The sequence below is a fragment of the Pelodiscus sinensis genome, chromosome 1 (genome assembly GCF_052426305.1).
Source record: "Pelodiscus sinensis isolate ZL-2025 chromosome 1, ASM5242630v1, whole genome shotgun sequence".
Lineage (NCBI taxonomy): Eukaryota > Metazoa > Chordata > Testudines > Trionychidae > Pelodiscus > Pelodiscus sinensis.
The window spans coordinates 304,433,043-304,456,727 of NC_143052.1; the positions used below are offsets into that span (position 1 = coordinate 304,433,043).

Consider the following 23,685-nt stretch of genomic DNA (forward strand, 5'->3'; position numbering starts at 1 on the left):
TTTATTTAATGCCAACGAAGGTAATTTTGAAACACCTTTTGAGTTTCTATAATATCATAAAGCTGTACATAGATTTTTTAATATATTGTTTTAATCTCAGCAGTGGGAGAACCTGTAACTGTGAATTCATTCTTTGTTCATATAGCACAGACCCAATACTTAGTCCCATGCAGAATGAGGTCTTTACACCCATTTTTCATTCTCTCTCCCCCTATTGTATTGGGTGTGGGCATCAAAAAGAGGGGGTCAAAAGAAGCTGCCATGAACAACTTCTGATCACATGAACAGAACAGGGATGGGTCTTAGATACCACTACCACAGCCACCTTGAGTTAAATTCCAACTAGTGATCTACATTACAAGTAAAAGGCTGTATAGTCTATAATTATTTAAATCTGATATTAGTAACATTTTAATAAATGTGTTTAAAAGAGGGAAGTAGTTTTGTAATAATTATGTGATTTTTGGCCACTGTTGAATTCTTCAAATCTTTAAGAAAACTCCTTTGCAAATAATTCAGTAACTCTGCCAATAATTATGTGTAATCTTTTACAGATGGAAGTTGGGTGGTGGAAAGTAGATCATATTTGCAGTTTACTTCCAAAAATATTTTTCCAATATTATCCAATACCCTAACTTCTACACCCCGCACATCCTGAGCAATGCTGGGTAATGCCTGGAGTTTGGACCTCACCCCATGGACAGGGGCAGCTGCCGGACCAGCCCTCTGTCCACAGCCAGCCTGAGCCACTGCATACAGAGGCTGCTTTGCGGAAGCTTTACCAACTCCCTCCCCGTTCCCACCCTCACAGCAGCCTCTGTCCACGGGGAGCTTGGACCCCCGCAGACAGGGGGCTGCTGCAAACTGGTTCCCCTTGCAGACTGTCTCCCACCTTGCACCCCATACTGCTGCATCTTATACAGAGGCAGCAGCAATGCGTGGTCGGAGGCTCCCAGGAGTTAGTCTGGAGTACACTGGCTGCCGTCCCCGCCCCCGGGTACTATAGCATAGTCAAATAACTAATAAGAATTCATGCAGTTACTTGACTGTTCAGTTACCTAATATCTAACATCCCTAATATAGATCCCAGATCCAACCTCTGAGAACTATTACAAATGTCATCTCTTTTGACAAGACAAAGATAGTTAACTCCATATTTTGGCCCAATTTCACATGGGTAATTACATTTTTCTTACTTAAATTCCTCTGGAGCTTAAACCAACTGTTAATTTGAACTAAGGGGTTTATCTCAGAATCGCGCTTCTCTGCCACGTGTAGACATGGGCAGTTATTCCGGGTTAGTCAGTTTCCAAAATGGCGACTGGCCGGGAACATGCTAATGAAGTGTGAGATATTTAAATCTCACGCTTCATTTGCAATTTCGGGCCCCCTGATTAGTTTCCTTAGTTCAAACTAGGGGGCTAGTGTAGACGTACCCTGTGTCTGGTGGTTACATAGCACTGTGTGACCAGCCTTGCCTAGTTCATTCTCTACTATCTCTGGCTTGAGATGGAGCATTTGGCAGCACCTCTGAGATTTATCTTTAACCTAGCTTAACTTTAGACTACTAGTTCATTATTTAGTAGTTAGTTAATAGTTTAGTTTATTACCCTTTCTCTTCCCCATTTATTTTAATATTTTTCTTAACTTTATTTCAGTTTGAGTAATTAGGATACCTCTTGGTTTAATGTACTTGCCCTCCATCATGGGAAAAGCTCTATTCCAGCGGTTCCCAACCACTGATCCGCAGACTGGTGGCAGGCCAGGAAACCCTGTCTGACAGGCCACGGCACATTGCCAGGCCATGCCCCCAGTTTTTATTTAGTTCTGCTGCTTGGGGTTTCCAGGGAATTCCCTTACTGCGCACTTTCGCACGCAGCAACAGGCTGAGTGGGGTGGCTGGTAGCTGGGTGTGCTGTGGCTGGAGCTGGTATCATGGTGAGGCTGTTTCTGCTGGGGCAGCTTCACTGTAGCCTCAGTTCCAGCTCTGTTGATCGCTATGCAGCCCACCCAGTGGGGCCAAGTGCCAGATGGAAAGCAGATGCCCCGGCCAGTGGTGTCAAGCACCACGGACAGAGCAGCTGCCCCAGCCAGCCAGGCCAAGTGCCGCATGCAGAGCAGCTACCCCGGTCAGCGGGGCCAAACCCCGGGTGAGAGGGCTTTGGTTTCTTCGCAGAGAGGGCTTTGGTTTCTTCGACCATGGGACTCTGTTCCGGGCGCAAGGATTGTTAGGAAGAGATGGGATCCACCTAACGAAGAGAGGAAGGAACATCTTCACGGGCAGGCTTGCGAACCTAGTGAGGAGGGCTTTAAACTAGGTTCGTCGGGGGACGGTGACCAAAACCCTGAGGGGAGTGGGAAAGTCAGATACCGGGAAGAAATGCATAGAGCAAGGAGCGAGAAAGGAGGACCCCAGTTTCGAATGGAGAAGATAGTGCAATCAACTGGTTACCTGAAGTGTTTGTACACTAATGCGAGAAGCCTGGGCAACAAGCAGGAAGAACTGGAGGCCCTGGCCCAGACCAAGAAATATGATTTAATTGGGATAACAGAGACTTGGTGGGATGACTCGCATGACTGGAGCGCTGTCATGGAAGGGTATAGATTGTTCAGGAAGAATAGGCAGGGGAGAAAAGGAGGAGGAGTTGCACTATATGTAAGAGAGCACTATGATTGCTCTGAACTCCAGTATAAAGAGGGAGAAAAACTTGTTGAAAGTCTATGGGTCAGGTTTAAAGGAGCAAACAGCAGCGATGTTGTGGTTGGTGTCTGCTACAGGCCACCGAACCAGGTGGATGAGGTAGATGAGGCTTTCTTCGGACAACTGAGCGAAGCTTCCAGATCGCAGGCCCTGGTTCTCATAGGGGACTTTAATCACCCTGACATCTGTTGGGAAACCAATACGGCAGTACACAGGCAATCCTGGAAGTTTTTGAAGAATGTTGGGGATAACTTCTTGGTACAAGTGCTGAAGGATCCGACCAGGGGCCGTGCACAGCTTGACCTTCTCCTCACAAACAGGGAGGAACTAATAGGGGACGTAGAGGTGGGTGACAACCTGGGAAGCAGTGATCATGAGATGGTAGATTTCAGGATCCTGACCAAAGGAAGGAAAGAGAGTAGTAAAATACACACCTTGGACTTCAAAAAAGCAGATTTTGACTCCCTCAGAGATCTGATGGAAAGAATCCCCTGGGATGATAACATGAAGGGGAAAGGAGTCCAGGACAGCTGGCAGTATTTTAAAGAAGCCTTATTGAAGGCACAGAAAGAAACCATCCCGACGCGTAGCAAGAGAGGCAAACCTGGTAGGAGACCGGATTGGCTTACAGGGGAAATCCTTGGTGTACTTAAGCACAAAAAGGAAGCTTACAGAAAGTGGAAACTTGGACAAATGACTAGGGAGGAGTTTAAATGTATAGTTCGAGAATGCCGGGGGGTTATCAGGAAGGCGAAAGCGCAAATGGAGTTGCGACTGGCTAAGGCTGTAAAGGATAACAAGAAAGGTTTCTACAGGCATGTCAACAAGAAGAAGGTGATCAGAGAGGGTGTGCAGTCCCTAATGGATGAAGGAGGTAACCTAGTGACAGAGGATGTGGGGAAAGCTGAAGTACTCAATGCTTTCTTTGCCTCTGTATTCACGGACAATGTCGGCTCCTGGACTTCTGTGCTAAGCGACGCAAGATGGGAAGAAGATGGACAGCCCTTGGTGGGTAAAGAACAGGTTAGGAACTATTTAGAAAAACTAAACGTACACAAATCCATGGGTCCAGACTTAATGCACCCCAGGGTACTGAAGGAGTTGGCAAATGTCATTGAGGAGCCTTTGGCCATTATCTTTGAAAAGTCGTGGAGATCGGGCGAAATCCCGGATGATTGGGAAAAGGCAAATGTAGTGCCCATCTTCAAAAAAGGGAAGAAGGACGATCCAGGGAACTATAGGCCGGTCAGTCTTACCTCGGTTCCTGGAAAAATCATGGAAGGGATCCTAAACGAATCCATTTTGAGACACTTGAATGAGAGGAAAGTGATCAGGAATAGTCAGCATGGATTCACAAAGTCGTGCTTGACCAATCTGATTAGCTTCTATGATGAGGTAACTGGCTCAGTAGACATGGGAAAGTCAGTGGATGTGATATACCTTGACTTTAGCAAGGCTTTTGATACGGTCTCCCACAATATTCTTGCCAGCAAGTTAAGGGAATGCGGATTGGATAAATGGACGGTAAGATGGATAGAAAGATGGCTAGAAGGCCGGGCCCAGCGGGTAGTGATCAATGGCTCGATGTCAGGATGGCGGTCGGTTTCTAGTGGAGTGCCCCAAGGTTCGGTTCTAGGACCGGTTTTGTTCAATATCTTTATTAATGACCTGGATGAGGGGATAGATTGCACCCTCAGCAAGTTTGCAGATGACACTAAGCTAGGGGGAGAGGTAGATACGCTTAAGGGCAGAGATAGGGTCCAGAGTGACTTAGACAAATTGGAGGATTGGGCCACTAGAAATCTCATGAGATTCAACAAAGACAAGTGTAGAGTCCTGCACTTGGGACGGAAGAATCCCAAGCATAGTTACAGGCTGGGGACCAACCAGTTAAGTAGTAGTTCTGCAGAAAAGGACCTGGGGGTTACAGTGGATGAGAAGCTAGATATGAGTCAACAGTGTGCCCTTGTAGCCAAGAAGGCTAATGGCATATTAGGATGCATTAAGAGGAGCATTGCCAGCAGATCCAGAGATGTCATTATTCCCCTTTATTCGGCTTTGGTGAGGCTACATCTGGAGTACTGTGTCCAGTTCTGGGCCCCCCACTACAAAAAGGATGCGGACGCATTGGAGAGGGTCCAGCGGAGGGCAACCAAAATGATTAGGGGTCTGGAGCATATGACCTACGAGGAGAGGCTGAGGGATTTGGGTCTGTTTAGTCTGCAGAAGCGAAGAGTGAGGGGGGACTTGATAGCAGCCTTCAACTTCCTGAAGGGAGGTTCCAAAGAGGATGGAGAGAGGCTGTTCTCAGTAGTAACAGATGGCAGAACAAGGAGCAATGGTCTCAAGTTGTGGTGGGAGAGGTCCAGATTGGATATTAGGAAAAACTATTTTACTAGGAGGGTAGTGAAGCATTGGAATGGGTTACCTAGGGAAGTAGTGGAGTCTCCATCCCTAGAGGTGTTTAAGTCTCGGCTTGACAAAGCCCTGGCCGGGTTGATTTAGATGGGATTGGTCCTGCCTAGAGCGGAGGGCTGGACTTGACGACCTTCTGAGGTCTCTTCCAGTTCTATGATTCTATGATAAGGGGATGGTTGGATGAAATAACATGATCTTGGTAACTAATTGACCATTCATTATAGGGAACTTTCTGGGTGTCTGGCTGGTGAGTCTTGCCCACATGCTCAGGGTTTAGCTGATCGCCATATTTGGGATCAGGAAGGAATTTTCCTCCAGGGTAGATTGGCAGAGGCCCTGGAGGTTTTTCGCCTTCCTCTGTAGCATTGAGCACAGATCACAGCTGAAGGACTCTCTGCATGTTGGGGCCTTCAAAGTATTTGAAGGCTTCAATATCTGAGACACAGGTGAGAGGATTATTCTAAGAGGGGTGGGCGAGATTCTGTGGCCTGCACTGTGCAGGGGGTCAGACTAGATGATCATAATGGTCCCTTCTGACCTTAAAGTCTATGAGTCTATGAGTCTATGAGTGAAGAGCAGCAGCTCCTGTGACCCCATTCTTCTCCTTCCCTGCTCAGTGGGAGCCTCCCCCTGGCATCCAGCTGCTCCCAGCAAGTAGCTAAACACATTATTATTATGCATTATTAAGTGCATAGGAAAATATGAATGTGCAGAATGTGTCAGCATGGTCAGACCTGTTAGTACTACCTCTTTAATTCTGGTGCAATTGAGGCAAAAGGTTGGACTGGAGAATACTCTTTAAAAAGTATTAGCAACTATTTTACTGTTTTTTTTAAATGTGGGCTACAGCAGTTTTTCAAAGTCTTGTTAACAATCATGTCCCCCCTCCTTTGATTTGCCTGAAATACCATGGGCTAAAATTACCACAATGAATATGCAAATATGGAAATAAATTACCATAATGAATATTCAAATATTTCAGTGCCAGTCTGCTGGCCGTTTTTGAATGAGTTTGCCGGTTCACAGTATAAAAAAGGTTGGGAACCACTGCCCTATTTCAAGGGGAATGCCCAATTCCTTGGATTTTAAATGTTGCCTTAGGGTACGTCTAGACTACAGGGTTTTGTCGACAGAAGTTTTGTCGACAGGTACTGTCGACAAAGCTTCTGTCGACAAAGAGCGTCTAGACTACATTCAGTTCTGTTGACAAAGCAAGCTGCTTTGTCGACAAAACCCTTTAGTCTAGACACAACCCTACATGCGATAACACCTTCTGTCAACAGAACTCTGTCGACAGAAGGTGTTATGCCTCGTAAAATGAGGTTTACCAGCGTCGACAAAACTGCTGAGTTCTGTCGACGTTATGTCGACAGAACTCAGCAGTAGTGTAGACACAGGTATAGTTTTGTTGACAAAAGTCCACTTTTCTCGACAAAACTCTGTAGTCTAGATACACCCTTACTTGCCAGTCCTTTTATCTTGTTGTCTGATGAGATCTCACAGGGATTATCTAGAATAGTGATAGAAATGTAGCCGTGTTAGTCTGGGGTAGCTGAAGCAAAATGCAGGACCATGTAGCACTTTAAAGACTAACAAGATGGTTTATTAGATGATGAGCTTTCGTGGGCCAGACCCACTTCCTCAGATCAAATAGTGGAAGAAAATAGTCACAACCATATATACCAAAGGATACAATTTAAAAAAATGAACACATATGAAAAGGACAAATCACATTTCAGAACAGGAGGGGGATGCGGGGGGGGGGGAGGAAGGAAGGTAAGTGTCTGTGAATTGACGATATTAGAGGTGGGGAGAGTGGGATGTTTGTGAGTTAATGGTATTAGAGGTGATAATTGGGAAAGCTATCTTGATAATGTGTAACATAGTTTAAGTGTTTGTTCAATCCTCTTTGAAGAGTGTCGAATTTTAACATGAATGACAGTTCAGAGGATTCCCTTTCAAGTGCAGATGTAAAAGGTCTTTGTAGCAGAATGCAGGTGGTTAAGTCATTGAGAGAGTGTCCTTTCTGGATAAAATGGCAAGAAACTGTTTTTTCTTTGTGATCTTGTCTGATATCTGTTTTGTGGGCATTAATTCTTTGGCGAAGTTTCTGAGATGTTTGTCCAATGTACATAGCAGACGGACACTTTCAGCACATGATAGCATAGATTATATTTCTGGATGTGCAGGAATATGTGTTCTTGATCTTATAACTCACTTGGTTAGGTCCAATAATGGTATCAGCAGAATAAATATGTGGACAAAGCTGGCAACGGGGTTTGTTGCAAGGGAAGGTACCAGGGTTGGTATTAGTGTGGTGTGTCCTGTGGTTGTTGGTAAGAATCATCTTGAGGTTAGGTGGTTGTCTATAGGAGACTATGGGTCTGTCTCCCAGAGCCTCTTGGAGTATGGTATCCTGTTCCAGTATAGGCTGTAGTTTATTGATAATGTGTTGGACAGGTTTAAGTTGGGGGTTGTAGGTGATGACAAGTGGTGTTCTATTGTTGGTTTTCTTGGGTCTGTCTTGAAGTAGATGGTTTCTAGGTATTCGTCTGGCTCTTTCATTTTGCTTTTTTATTTCTCCGGGTGGGTAGTTGAGGTTTATAAATGCTTGGTAGAGATCCCGAAGCTTCTGGTCTCTGTCAGTGGGGTTAGAGCAGATGCGGTTGTATCGAAGGGCTTGGCTATAGACGATGGATCGTGTGGTGTGTTTTGGATGGGAGCTGGAAGCATGTAGGTAACTGTATGAGTCTGTGGGTTTTCTGTAGAGAGTGGTGTCTAATTTTCCATTGTTAATTTGTACTGTGGTGTCCAGGAAGTGGATTTCTCGTGTAGAATGGTCCAGGCTGAGGTTGATGGTGGGGTGTAGGTTGTTGAAATCTCTGTGGAATATCTCCAGTGTTTCTTGGCCATGCGTCCAGAGCATAAAGATGTCATCGATGTACCGTAGGTAGAGAAGGGGTGAAAGGGGACGGGAGTTGAGGAAACGTTGTTCTAGGTCAGCCATAAAGATGTTAGCATACTGTGGGGCCATGTGTGTACCCATGGCTGTGCCACTGATCTGGAGGTATAAGTTGTTCTCAAACTGGAAATAATTGTGGGTGAGAACAAAGTTACATAGGTCTGCTATCAGGTTGGCAGTAGTGTCCTCTGGGATAGTGTTTCTAATTGCTTGTAATCCGTCTTCATGTGGGATGTTGGTATATAGAGCTTCTGCCACAATCTCAAGGCTTATGCTAGGAAAGCAAGAAACCTACAACTAAAACTTCTCATGGTGGGAGAAGTCTTTGCTCTTGGCAGCTAGTCCAGGATCACTTATTCCCACCCCCTGCTCCAGCACTTGTCCCCACTCTTCCCCTGACCTCCCTGAGATTGAGTACTGCAAATGAGCAATTTGTATACTCTGGAAACTCTGGGAGGAGTTGCTGAGCTCAGAGCCTAGCCTTTCTTCCCTGTGAATGCTCCAGCATGGGACCATCCTGGCTTGGAAGCACCCACAGGGATGCCGGATCATGGATATTGCTGGACTGTGGAAGTCCAGACCACAGATGTTGAACAGTTGGGGAGCTGAAAGCCTTACTTGTCTTATTTTCTTATTCCACCCCCATCTTCATTCCTCCCCTTGTACACCCCTTCTTCATTTTTTCATTTGTAGTGGTGTCCTCCATGTCACACTTGAGTTTATCCCTAATGTGAACACTAGATTTCATATCAACATATCTGTGGTTCTTCTTCAAGAGATGTCCCCATTGGTGCGACACTGTTGGTGTCAGGCTCATCTCAGCACCATGGATCAGAGACTTTTACAACAGTGACCAATCGCGCTGCGCATGCGCAAGGGGTGCGTGGTGTTCTTGCCTTTGAAGTTAGCACGCGCAGTCCAATTCCTCTCAGTTCCTTCTTCACTTCCCTTGGCTACAGACAGAGCTCCAACATCTCTCCTCCTTGTGCCACTTCTGCAAAGGAAAAGAAAGACAATTAGGCTATGTCTAGACTGCAGGCTTCTTTCGAAAGAGGCTCTTTCGAAAGATGCTTTCGAAAGAGCCTCTTTCAAAAGATCGCGTCTAGACTGCAGGCGGATCTTTCGAAAGAGAAATCCGCTTTTTCGAAAGAGAGCACCCAGCGAGTCTGGATGCTCTCTTTCGAAGATGGCCTCTTTACATTGAAGAACGCCTTCTTTCGAAAGAGGAACTTTCGAAAGAAGGCGTTCTTCCTCGTGAAATGAGGTTTACCGCCATCGAAAGAAAAGCCGCGTTCTTTTGAAATAATTTTGAAAGAACGCGGCTTGAGTCTGGACGCAGGGGAAGTTTTTTCGGGAAAAGGCTACTTTTCCCGAAAAAACCCCTGAGTCTGGACACGGCCTTAGATAGATATTGTAGACTTCCCTGTTCCTGTTAGTTTTTCCTTTGTTAAACAGTTGAGAGTTTAAAAAAAAACAGTTCTCTTACTTCAGCTTGTATATAGTTAGTCAGACAGTTTACCAGTGTGCAGCACCAAGCCACCATGAGAAAGAAAGAAAGAAAGAAAGAAAGAAAGAAAGAAAGAAAGAAAGAAAGAAAGAAAGAAAGAAAGAAAGAAAGAAAGAAAGAAAGAAGCTTTTACTCATAAATAAGAGTCACAGCAGCAAGGTGCAGTCCGCTACCTAACGAAATGCTGGGCTCTGGCTTAAAAAAATGTGAGAAATGTCAGGACTCTATGGCAGCCTCTGATGGCCACAGTGAATGCATATGATGCCTGGGGGAGACGCATGTTTTGCAAAAATGCATTCGTTGCCACAGCTTGACAGCAAGAACTTGCAAGGATAGAGAGCTCAGAATATGCATGCTGTCCTTTAACAAAGCCTAGACCCCCATCCACATAATGGGGGAAATAAGGGCTCAGACACGATGTCCCTTCAGGGAAACTTCTCAAGCCCCTCACTGCAAAAAGCTCATTCAAAAACGAAGCCCTCACAAGCCCACTGCCTCCCGTCACGAATTAGCAAGGGAGATGAACCAAGCACCTCAGGCATTCAAAAAGCATGAGTCTCCTCACAAACAAGCTAATAAATGCACGCTAAATAGCCACACTAAACACCAGTTCCCCAGCTATTTAAAAGGGTGCCTACTAAGAGCCCTGAATCAACAAAGGCACCACTGGCACCTGCTGCATCGCCTGTACTGGTGCTATCCCTCACACCCTGCAAGCCACTGGTGCGGCTTTCACCTCAGGCACCAAGAAAAGACAAGGCAAACTCCAACCCTGCTCCCCATGGTGCAGACTGACCCCAGATTTCCCAGGGTTCCAGTGGCACCGTTGCCTCCACCACCAGCACTGACAGACTCAGCTCCAAGGCATAAAATATCAAGCAGCCGCCTTTCCCCAATGTGCGGTAAAACACATGCTCCATCAATAATTGACAGGAGAGCAAGAAACAGGTCCTTGAGCAAGTCCTAGGTATTGCATTCCCCCTATCAATGAGAGGCTTCCTGCCCTCGCCGTGCTCACCTATTTTATTGCAACTCAGTGACTGCTGGAGGATGCAAGGAGTGTGTTTTCTTCACAACTTTCATCCCCAGAGAGAGCACATGCATCATGTGGGGTACACACGCTACAACTCTATCAGTACCCCCTGGGGTACTCCAACTGGCAGTACTATCTTCAACATCATACCGCTGGTTCCCCTATCATTATTGGGCACCGCGACACAGCTCCACTGCCTCTCCCACACCAGCTCAGAGATTGCTGTCTTCTTTATGCTATCTACACTTTAACCCATTACGGTCTCCCACGAGGGCATTGACTCCGAGGAAGAGCAGACTGAGGATGATCCAACTGTCCAACAAGCAGATACGCCACCAAATGATAACTCATCTTCTGCACCCGATGAAGTGGTTATCCCAGATGGTTCCTTTCATTCTAAAGGGTGGCTGTCAGTCAGGAGGTTGTGATATCTGAAGTGCAGGAAAAGCAGCAGAAGCTTCTAAAGAACCTCCAGTCCTCGACAAAATCCAAAATTGAGCTTTCTCTAGACGAGGCAACATTTGAAGCAGTGGGTGAAGTATGGCAAACGCCAGCTGCAGCCCCCCCAACCAACAAAAGGCAGATAGAAAATACTTTGTTCCATCAAAAGGCATGGACTTTTTTTCTTACATGCTCAACTCAATTCCTTAGTGGTTGATGCTGCAAATCAAAGGTCTAAAAATCCTCAATACAAAATGAATATACAAGACAAAGACCACAAATGCCTGGACTTGTTTGGGAAGAAAATATACTCCTCCTCAACCCTTCAACTTCACACAGCTAACTACACACCCCTACTCACTAATCAGGACTTTGACAGTTGTGCAAAACTAACAGAGCTCTTGCAACATCTCCCAGATGATAAGAGACCTATCCTCAAAAGCCATAATTATAGAGGGTTATACTATATCTTGTACAGCCCTGCAGATGGCCCTCGATGCCACCGACACCATGGCAAGAGCTACGGCAACATCCATACTAATGAGATGCTCATCCTGGCTTCAAGCAGCTGGAGTTCCTGAAAACCTACCATTCGATTAGGATAAATTGTTCGCTGCAAAGACTGATGAAGCTTTGAATTCTAGCACATTGTGCACATTGGGGATGTATATTCACCCTGCTGAAGCAAGTGCTATAATCCCTATCAAAGACATAGGGACACAACCTTTGGCAGACAGCAGCAGCATCGGCCATTTAACCATTGTCAATTCTGACCACAAAACCAACAGAGAAGAGCCCCAAACACATGCTCTTCCATGACTCAGGCCACGAGACAACGGGTTTGAGAATTGGTCGAGGGTCTGCCTGACCACCGCTCCATACCAGTGCCAGGCAAGTCTATCATCTTCTACCATTGCTTGTGTCCTTTTTACAACCAATAGGCAGCAATCACCACAGATCGGTGGGTTTTAGAAATCATTAGTTGTGGGTACTCTATGCCTTTCATATTGATCCCCTGACCCACCCCACCTTCTCTCTCCCTTTTCAGGGACCCTTCTCATGAAATCTTGCTCTGCCAAGGAGTCCAACATCTCAACATAGTAGCTATAGAACAGGTTCCCAAACAATACCAAGGGAGAGGTTTTTACACAAACTACTTTCTCACTGAAAAGAGAACGGGGCTGGAGGCCTATTTTAGACATCTGTCAATTGAATAGATACCTGCGCAAGCAGCACTTCAAAATGTTTACACTCACCACAATTATTCCCGCACTGGACAGAGGGGACTAGTTTGCAGCCCTCGACCTCCAAGATGTATACTTCCATATCACGATACATCCCATGCAATTTACACTTCCTATACTTTACAGTAGTGTCAGACCATTTTCAATACAGAGTCCTTCCATTCAGACTCTCCTCTGCCCCCCAGAGTTTTCTCCAAGACCCTGGCAGTTGCAGCAGTGCATCTCTGATGAAAAGGGATAGCTCAGTGGTTTGAGCACTGGCCTGCTAAACCCAGGTTTGTGAACTCAATCATTGAGGGGGCCATTTAGGGATCTGGGGCAATTCTGTCAGGGATAGTACTTGGTCCTGCTCTGAGGGCAGGGACTGGATTCGATGACCTCTCAAGGTCCCTTCCTGTTCTATGATATAGGTATATCTCCATAATCTTACCTTATTTGGACGATTGCCTCATTCAAGGTCCCTCCCAACAGACCATAAGGGATATCAGATTCACAAAGGCCTTCCTTCAGTCTCTAGGATTCATTATCAACAAGCAAAAATCCATTCTACACTCCACACAGTCCCTAGAGTTTATAGGGGCTCACATAGATTCTACGACACCATGCGCCTAGTGTTTCAAGACTATAAAAAGTATCGTCACAATCATGACCACTAGCCCAATTGTTCCCATTCTAACTTGTCTCAAACTCACGGGAGCATATGGCAGCTACCACATACATTGTCCCACATGCCAGACTACAATTTCAATATTTCCAACACTGGATCACATCAGTCTATACACCAACCAGACACCTCACCCACAGACACGCTTCACCTCCTCAGAAAGTCCTTATCTCTTTACAGTGGTGGATCCAGGCACAGAACCTCTGCAGTAAGGTGCCCTTCCACTGAGATAACCCATCCAAATACATCACTACAGATGCATCACTTCTAGGTTGGGGTGCCCACTTCGAGCAACAATACGCCCAAGGAAAGTGGTCTAACAACAATTCCAGTATCCATATCAACCTGCTGAAGCTTTGAGTGGTTCACAACACCCACGAACACTTCCTTCCATGCACTCAGGGATCCTCAGTGTGTATCTTCATCAACAATATGACCATGATGTTCTACTTCAACTGCCAAGGGGGCGCCAGATCCCCTTTCCTATGTGCAGAGGTGATTTGGCTCTGGAATTGATGTATTCACCACAACATAACCATCATGGTGGCATACCTACCAGGGGACAAGAATACCATGGCCAATACCCTCAGCTGCCACTTTGTCTCAGAGCATGAATGGGAACTGCACAATCAGGTCGCCCAAGATCTATTCCAATGTTGGGGTCAACCATAGATAGACCTCTTTGCAAACAGCCAAAATTCCAAATGCCCACAATACTGTTTGAGAGCGGGCTTAGGGCACATCCTTGGGATACACAGTGCTATTCCCATGGAATATTCACCACCTATATGCCTTTTTTCCTATCCCTTTGATCCCCAGAGTTCTCCATAAGATAGACAGACAGGGCCTGTGTAATTCTAATAGCCTCAGCTTGGGCTCGGCAACCATGGTTTCCATGTCTTTATCAACTGTCTCTACGACCTCCCTGCCTGCTTGCGACCTGCCTTGATCTCCTCTCCCAGGCTGTGTCCAGACTCCATGCCTCCGTCGACGGAGGCATGTAGATTAGCCAGATCGGAAGAGGGAAATGAAGCCGCGATTAAAATAATCGCGGCTTCATTTAAATTTAAATGGCTGCCCCGATCTGCCGATCAGCTGTTTGTCGGCAGATCGGGAGAGTCTGGATGCGATGCCCCGACAAAGAAGCCTTTCTTCATCGACACAGGTAAACCTGGTTTCACGAGGCTTACCTGTGTCGATGAAGAAAGGCTTCTTTGTCGGGGCATCGCGTCCAGACTCTCCCGATCTGCCGACAAACAGCTGATCGGCAGATCGGGGCAGCCATTTAAATTTAAATGAAGCCGCGATTATTTTAATCGCGGCTTCATTTCCCTCTTCCGATCTGGCTAATCTACATGCCTCCGTCGACGGAGGCATGGAGTCTGGACACAGCCCCAGAGCCAGGGCATGATCCTTCATCCCCAGCCACAAACACTACATCTCATGGCATTGTACCTAGTTGGTTCTTAGAAACTGATCAAAAGTGCTTGCAACAAGTAAGAACTGTACTACTACATAGCAGAAGACAAACTACACGTAATACTTACCTGTACAAATGGCAATGATTTTCACAGTGGTGCACCCAGAAGGTAGTCTAACCATCTGCATTTCATCCTGGAATACCTTATGCACCTGAAACAACAACATTTATCTCTTTCATCACTCCGAGTTCACCTGGCCACGATCATGGCCTTTAACACCCCCTACAGATGGATTCTCCATATTTGCCCACCCCATCTCTAAAGAGGTTTTGGAGGGGCCTACAGGACCTTCACCTACCACGGACACCCAGACCTCTCATATGGGATTTAGAACTGATTCTCCACTTGCTCACAAAACCATCCTCTGAGCCAATGGCAACTTCATCACTTAACTTTCTCACCATGAAAACAGTGTTCCTGTTGGCAATCACATCTGCAAGGACAGTTAGTGAACTCGCAGCTCTCATGTCTTCACCTCCATACATGACCTTTCATAAACATGAAGTTATTCTGTGACCCTGCCCCTCCTTCCTACCCAAAGTTTGTTCTGAATTTCATATCAAGGAACCTATAGTCTTTCCCACTTTCTACCCAAAATTACATTGCTCCAGGGACAAAGCCATATTGCACATGCTGGATGTGAGAAGATACATTGCCTTCTACTTAGATAGGATGCTTTCTTTTCAACTATTAAAGAGACTGCTCGTATCTATAGACAAAAGGTCCAAGGGAAAACCACTTTCTTCCCAGTGCATATCAAAACTGATAACATCCTGTATTACCACCTGCTATGCACTCCAGAACAGAGCAGTACCAATGACTCCCAAAGCTCATTCAACCAGAGTGATGGCAACGTCAACAGCCTTCAACAGGGGAGTGTCGCTCCATGACATACGTTGAGCAGCCACATCTGACCACACGTTCCACCATGCTTAATAATGGACACTGCAGTAGCTACTGCAGTCCTCTCCACGGCTTGCAATAACTAGACAAAGCCCACCTACCATCTAACTGGGCACTGCTACACAGTCACCAACAGTGGAACACCCATAGGGAAATCACTCAAAGAAGAAAGAGAAGTTACTCATTCTGTGTAGTAATGATGGTTCTTTGAGATGTGTGTCCCTATGGGTGCTCCACTACCTGCCCTCCTCCCCGCTTCTTTAGGCACTAACAACTTGCCAGGAGGGTGTCAAAAAAAGAAACAAAAAAGAGTTGGGCTGCGCACCCTAACTTTAAAGGCGGGAACACTGTGTGCTGCTCTCTCATGCACAGCCCTACTGGACACTGCTGTAAAAATCTCTGATCTGTGGCACTGGGACGAGTCCAACACCAACAGTGGAGCACCCATGGGGGGATACATCTCGAAGAACCATGGTAACTTCACAGAGTGAGTAATTTCTCTTTTTCTTTAACTTTAAATGTTTTCAAAAAAGGAGACTATTTTTTCTAGAGTTAAACATTTTCCTTATCTTAAATTGCCAACATTTTATTAATATGAAGCATGATATGTTAGTTTTGAGTCAAGAAATGGTATTTTAATGTAATGAGTCCCTTAAAAGAGAAAAGTGCTTATGAGACAACTCTTGCTTTATGGATCAAGCATTGCATCTTGCTGACCTGTGAACAGGCTAATCATGTAAAATGATTGTACAATAATTCATTGGTCTTTCATCTGTCAAACCATTACAGCAATAAATGAACAGAGAAGGTGATCTATAGTTTTCTCCTTCTGCTTTCTCTTTGTGTATTACTTGAAAATCTTAGTCAAGATTTACCAAATTCACTGCTGGGTTTGTATGCCCAACTTTTGGGGTAGCAAGCTTGAGATATCTTGAAAGGGCTTGAATTTCCAATTTGTGGTGCTCCAGAAGCTCTGGGAGTGTGGGGGAGGAGTTGCTGATCACAGGACTGCTAAACACTTTCTATAAATCAAGCCCCTTTAAGTCATCTCAAGTTGGGAACCTAAGACTTGGGATATCCAAAATATAGCCAATTTTGAAAATCTTGGTTAGGTTAAAGTAATGTTTGTAAAATCAGGTAAAAATCTTTTGCTGCCTCTTTTGACTCTGAGGCAGGTTTCTGATTAGATTACAAAGATTATTTTTTCACCAGAAAGGATATTTTAAATGAAAAATAATGATATGTGAAAGAAAAAAGCAAACACTTGATGTCTTATATAGCATTTTAACAGTACTTATTCACAAATTAAGTAGAGTAAATTCTGATACAGCACTTCAGCTTGTGCTGAGAGTGACCACTTTTCCAGCTAGTGCAGTAACAGCAATGACATATAATGTGGTTAGTTGTGATGAACTCATAGTTATGGAGATTTGCACTGATGGGCATGCAAACACTTCAATGGGTTTTCAGTGCTTGTTCACACAAATTACACCTCATGGAGCCCTCTCTTTTTAGCTAATTTTAAAATGAAAATTATTATATGCTATAAAATATGCAAATCCCAAGTATATTAGTGTGACAGACTTTAGGGACAATAGTACATATTTGGTATTGTTTGCTGTGACTGAAAAGAGGGGAAAGTCATTCTAATTATATAAGTTTGGGTTTTCCCTGCCTACTTGATTTTAACTTGAACACATCTCCAAATGGTATCCTCAGGTTTCTTTACTCCCTTTTTACTGGAATCGCTATTTCGCCTGAATAATTCTCCCTCTAGCAGAAAATCACTATCGCTGCACTATTTATTTCAACATGTTCTCTTTACTTAGTTGATAGTGTTCTGAAAAACTGCTGCTATCTTCTCTGAAATCCAAGCAGCATCACTTTGTCATGTGCCTGAGTTCCATTGGACTGAGAAATTTAAGTCCTAATCTGCTTTTGCATAGTGGCATTATATAGTGACTCCTCCAAGTCAGGCATCCTGCACTCTATAAACACAGTTTTGATTAAAATTATGTTCAGTAAAGATACTAATTTTAAATAGTTTTGTCCTCCCCTTTCTGCTTTAGACCAGACTCTATGTTCTAATTAGGATTAACTCAAGATTTGTCTCTCCTCTTGTGGGTCCCAGAACAAGATGTTTTACGGAGCAGTCATTAATCGTGTCTAGAAATTTCATTTCTACATCCTTTTCTGACATGACCATGACATGTTCTCAGTCTGTATTGAAATAGTTGAAATCCCCTCCTTATGAATGATTTTTTTTCTATTTTTACAACTTCTCTAATTTACCTGAGCATTTCATAATCACAATCACCATCCTGGTCAGGTAGTTGGTAGTATATCCTACTGCTGTACTCTGATTATTCAAGTGTGGAATTCTAACTGTGGTATAATTTGGTTAATTAAATATTTTGATTCTGTGCTTTCTTTTATATATAGTGCCACTTCCCCACCAGCATTATCTACTCTTGTCATTCCTATATTTTTGGTACTTTGGTATTACCATGTCCCATTGATCATCATCCCACCATCTGTCTGTGGTGCCTATTATGTAAATATCCTCATTTCACACCAGGTACCTACATTTGCCCATTTTGGTATTTAGACTTCTACCATTTGTGTACAAGAACTTATAAAATTTCTCTGTACAGTACAGTAGTCACTGCAGCAGTCAGGCTAGAGGAGATGTCAGGAGGAAGTTTCAGCTCTTACTTCATCCATGGGGCTCAAGCCTGCAGGGCTGGAGGAGCTGTCAGCCCCTGATGCAGCAATGGGGCTTGAGGTGGGATCCATGAATCTGGCTCATTATAGCTGAATGTTCATTATTATGAAAGGCCTTATAATGAGGGTGTACTGTATTTAGTTGCCTGCCTTCATATGGTATAAGTGAGACTCCTTTTCATTTGACGTTTTCTCTTCAGCTCCTAACAGTACTTTATTAGGTTATTTTTTACCACCGTGCATTTTCAGGAAGTAAAAATATTTGTTTACCAACATTTTGAGGGTTAGCAAGCTTGATACAAACAAATCACTGCTGTAGCAAGAAAGTATTGTGAATGACCAAACACAAAGGTTGTTACACGCGTGTTTATTTGAGTATGGAATAAACATAATCTTTGAAATGTTTTGTAAATTACAGGTTTTTTAACTAAGAGGAGATATATAAATGTCTATTTAACTGTAAACCTATTCTATTTTCTTTGACACATGGTTTATTAGAAAGCTATATATAACACAAAAGACAGATATTCCTAAAGCTGGGGATCAGAACTGTGAACCACTTACTTGTTACAGACACAGCATGGTTCTGCAGGTTTGGAAAGAACTTCCCTAATGAGTTAAAGTAATTCAGCAGCTGGGCAAGGATGTAATTTAATCACATTTTTAAAATTCTTTGTGCTGAGCATAGTGATCTAATTCCCAGGAGTAAATGCAAAATTGATACAAAAAATCATGTGAATCCTACCTGAAGGAATGCTCATTTAGGAACATAATACTGTAGGGGAAAGGACATATTTTCTTAAGTAAGAGCACAGAGACTTTACCTTGTTTATGGAAAATGCTTGAATTTACAAAATCTGTTTACTTCCCGACATTAGGATTTTGGGGGTTCCCCTTGTTTATATCAGCCCTGCTGAGACAGATGTTACTCAGTGTTGGTCTTCAATAAACAGCTTCAGCTGTTAAGGTTTTTATTCTCTTGGTTCAAATGTAAAATTTCCATATTTTCAAAGTGCGAACTAGTGACAGTCTTCATGTTTTAAGGGATAGTAGGATGGTAAGTAGCTAATTGCCTTTATGATTTAGTAAGTGCTTCTTTGAAAACTATAATGCTGTGTGACTGAAGATGTTTAGCCCTGGGTATTAGTTTAATGTTTCTATTAGTAGTACATCTTTAAATGTTTATTCTGATAAGGGGTTGAGCAAGCATATTTTACTTTTGCAATTTTAAAACCTCTTTTCCTTCTTCATGTACAGGTAATGAAACCTAATAAACTTTGGCATTCCAGTGATGCACAGTTTAATTCTGTAACAGGCTAATTGTAATAGTTCCAGTATATATCAATTATTGGAGTATATGTTGTGATGGAACTGATATTTAAAACAGAAAAGAGTACCTCATGGAATTAAAAAAAAATCCTAAAATGTATGTTTTATCTTGACAGGGTCGTCAGCATAGTTTACAATATTATTATATAGTGCACTTACTGCTAAGTGAGTTTCAGATTATGACATAAATAGTGTCATAATTTCAGGTGAGATTTTTTGTTGACATATTGTAAAAAAGGAGACAACAATGTTGATATTCTCTGTTATTATACAGTAAATGTGAGTCTGTTAACAAAATCAGTTAAAGTAGTAGACATTTGATTTTGTTTTTCTCTTACAGGATTTTTTTTAAAGGAATTAATTTACATAGTTAACAAAACTCTAACTTCCCCACCCTCCTTTCTAGCAGATGGTACGTGAACAATACACCACAACAACACAAGGCACCAGACTAGAGAGGCCGGAGAACCAATATGTCTACAAAATTGGCATTTACGGCTGGAGAAAACGATGCCTCTACCTGTTTGTCCTTCTTCTGCTTATTGTCCTAGTTGTGAATTTTGCTTTGACAATTTGGATTCTTAAAGTGATGTGGTTTTCTCCAGTAAGTGTCCTCTTTAATTTTCCATTCTCTTTCTAGGCTTTATTAATCGTATTCTCCTCCTTTGTTGCCTTATGACCTCACTTATTTCTTATGTTTGCCAGGGTTTTTTTTATGTAATAACCTTGTCTTTCCCTTACCTTGTTAATTAGAATTTCCCTTTGTGTTGGAAATACATACTCAATATTCTTCTTTTACAACATTCACCCCTCTAACACTATTTTGTCATTTTTAATTATGTTTATGTTGATGATTTTACATTTACAGTTAATTCAAACATTTCTGTCAGAGATTTTAGTTCCTCTTGCCTCACAGTGTGTTTTTTCTGCCATTTACAAAGTATGATTGCTCTAGTTAATTTATACCTCCAGAATTGTTTACTGTTCAAATGTGGTTGTCACTAGTTCAGCGTCTTTTCCTATCTGCACTCATACTCTAATTTTGAATCACCTGTTTCCCCAGTATTTAAGATTTAGCAAATTAATAAGTTAAAGCTCAAAATTATTGAAACTAATTTATGCTTTAGGTTAAGCAACTACATTGTTCATGAAGAAATGTAATAACTTTTCACTACAATACGTATATTATTATCACCTAATTTTTAAATAATAGTTTAATGTGTAACCAAATTAAGTCCTCAAGTTGAAACTTGAGCCAGAATATAATAAAATGCATCAGTGAATATCAAAGCTAAATTAATTTGTTCCTGCCGTGCAGTTTTGATGCTCAGTTGATTTGAATAGACTTATTCTAAGGAAAACAATAATAGTAAATTCCTACTGCTCTGCCCCTGCCATTCAGTAAAGAGTGTTATGTTAATGTTTCTAGCATCTATCTTTATTATGCCACAGTCACTGAATTAGGGGGCATTATGACTTCATAGAGCTGTCTCTATGCTCTTCTTTCTGTTACTATAACCAGGTGAATTTTAAATGCCTCTTAGTCATATCCCCCCACCCAAAACAGTTTTTTTTATGTGTACTATAGGTACAGAATGTCATGTTTAATTTTTAAACTATTTTGCAACACATTTGGAAAATATGTATTTTGGTGACTGTATATCGTGAATCACAATGAATTTTGTGTATGTGGCTGAGGTTCACAGTAAAGGTTTGCTTCTCTAATTTATTTTGCTGTGTCTTGGCTCCCCTGTATGGCCAATGGGCAGCTCATCTCCTAGGAGTCATGGTACAAAAAAAATAGGCAAAAAAATCTCTCTCCTTTCAGAAATTCTCTCTACTGTGTCCCTTCTTGCTTATCTGCAAAGAAAGCAGTAAATTCCTCAGTATGGGGCACACCATCTTTAGACCTCCTCAAGAGGACCCATGGACAATAGCACAAAGTGGGCTCAGATCCTCTGGCCAGGAGAGTGTAGAAATGCCCTGACTCTAAGAGTTCTCTCCAATTTTATATTACAAGCACCTGTGTACTTAAAATGTCCAGCTAAGCAATGGCTCAGCTATGTCCCAGCCCAGCCACCTGCCTTCTATTGCGTACTACGGGGCCATGGCTCCCCTACCACACTTTTTATGGGTTGTAAGCATGGGCAACATGGAAGGGTATAGAGGAGCAATTGGTGGGGTCTTGTGGGGAAGGGTCAGTGCAGGATCTGTGTCTTGGGGGAAAGGGAGCTATACGGGTGGGGCGGTCAAGAAAAAGGGTCAGTGCAATGGGGGAACTTTGGGTGGAATAGACAGCACAAGGGTGGGGTCTTGGGGAAAAGAAGCGATGCAGGGGCAGGACCATGGTTCAGGCGCCAGTTCCCCTTCACTTATAGGGCACTTTCTCCGCTCCACTTTCATTCCTTTTTTCAGACTTCCTTATTAATCTCTGGAGATTTTTTTGTAATTTATTGCTAAAGGATTGGGGTATCCTGCTTCAAATGAGGCCTCATCTTCCCCAAAAATGAATGAGTTAAACACGTTCTTTTTCAAATGCTTGCTCGTGTCCATTCTATGCTAGATATGTGTGTGTGCCGTGCTCACAGTTGCCAGAGATTTTCCCTTGAATGGTATCCATAAGGCTGGCTCTATAGCTCTCAGAAGTTGTGTATGTATGTGCCAGTATCAAGGACTGCACCAACCCCGCACCAATTTAGGAGCTGAACTGTTCTGAATTAGAGCACAATATTTTGACACCAATGTGGAGCGCTCCCTCAGCACCATGTTCCTCTTGGTACTGTTCTCCATCCCTGGTGCCAAGGGGAAAAAAAAGAAACAGTGAACTTAAGAGAGGTTGCCACAGAGAGACAAGTGTAGAGGGACTGGCATATTGAGACACACATTGGGCTGCTCAATTTCCCCCAAGCAACTAAAAGCATCACAGACTCTACCCAGAGTGCTGAGTCCAGTATGGGACCTGCCACCAACTAATGGGAGCAGCTATGGGGCCAGGCATTTGCTGACCCCTTTGATCCTTGGATGTCTTTCAGGTAGTGAAGGACCTGCTTTACCTCCTGACCTAAGGATCTCCAAGTAGCCAAGGCCACCAGGGAAATAAGGGAACAAGGTCAGGCAAGTTCATTCTCACCAACACATTGATCACTGTCCTGCCACCAGTCCTTAGTTTCTTAGCACTGCCCTGGGGCTGCAGCATGTACTGCATTGCCATGGTCTCCAGGTGAAGAATCCTCTTCAGAATCCAAATGGGAATCATAGAACCATAGAACTGGAAGAGACCTCAGAAGGTCATCAAGTCCAGCCCCCTGCTCTAGGCAGGACCAATTCCAACTAAATCAACCCAGCCAGGGTTTTGTCAAGTCGAGACTTAAACACCTCTAGGAATGGAGACTCCACTACTTCCCTAGGTAACCCATTCCAGTGCTTCACCACCCTCCTAGTGAAATACTTTTTCCTAATATCCAACCTAGACCTCTCCCACCACAACTTGAGACCATTGCTTCTTGTTCTGCCATCTGTCACTACTGAGAATAGCCTCTCTTCATCCTCTTTGGAACCTCCCTTCAAGAAGTTGAAGGCTGCTATCAAATCCCCCCTCACTCTTCGCTTCTGCAGACTAAACAGACCCAAATCCCTCAGCCTCTCCTCATAAGTCTTATGCTCCAGCCCCCTAATCATTTTGGTTGCCCTCCGCTGGACCCTCTCCAATGCTTCCACATCCTTTTTGTAGTGGGGGGCCCAGAACTGGACACAATACTCCAGATGTGGCCTCACCAAAGCCGAATACAGGGGAATAATGACATCTCTGGATCTGCTGGCAATGCTCCTCTTAATGCAACCTAATATGCCATTAGCCTTCTTGGCTACAAGGGCACACTGTTGACTCATATCCAGCTTCTCATCCACTGTAACCCCCCAGGTCATTTTCTGCAGAACTACTTCTTAACTGGTTGGTCCCCAGCTTGTAACTATGCTTGGGATTCTTCCGTCCCGAGTGCAGGACTCTACACTTGTCCTTGTTGAACCTCATCAGATTTCTTGTGGCCCAATCCTCCAATTTGTCTAAGTCACTCTGGACCCTATCTCTGCCCTCCAGCATATCTACCTCTCCCCCTAGCTTAGTGTCATCTGCAAACTTGCTGAGGGTGCAATCTATCCCCTCATCCAGGTCATTAATAAAGATATTGAACAAAACCGGTCCTAGAACCGAACCTTGGGGCACTCCACTAGAAACCAACCACCATCCTGACATCGAGCCGTTGATCACTACCTGCTGGG

At 43.6% G+C, this 23,685-nt stretch overlaps 1 protein-coding gene across 3 annotated transcripts in view; it reads left to right on the plus strand.

Annotated features, from left to right (window-relative positions):
* SGCG (sarcoglycan gamma) overlaps positions 1 to 23,685 on the plus strand; it is a 151,978-nt gene that overhangs the window by 25,308 nt on the left and 102,985 nt on the right. For 2 of the 3 annotated variants that reach the window (XM_075919276.2, XM_025179380.3), the window contains exon 2: positions 19,814 to 20,011. In XM_075919276.2, coding sequence (XP_075775391.1) covers positions 19,814 to 20,011 — 198 coding nt within the window. The remainder of the gene's footprint in view (positions 1 to 19,813; positions 20,012 to 23,685) is intronic. The other variant, XM_025179381.3, reaches the window with a different exon arrangement.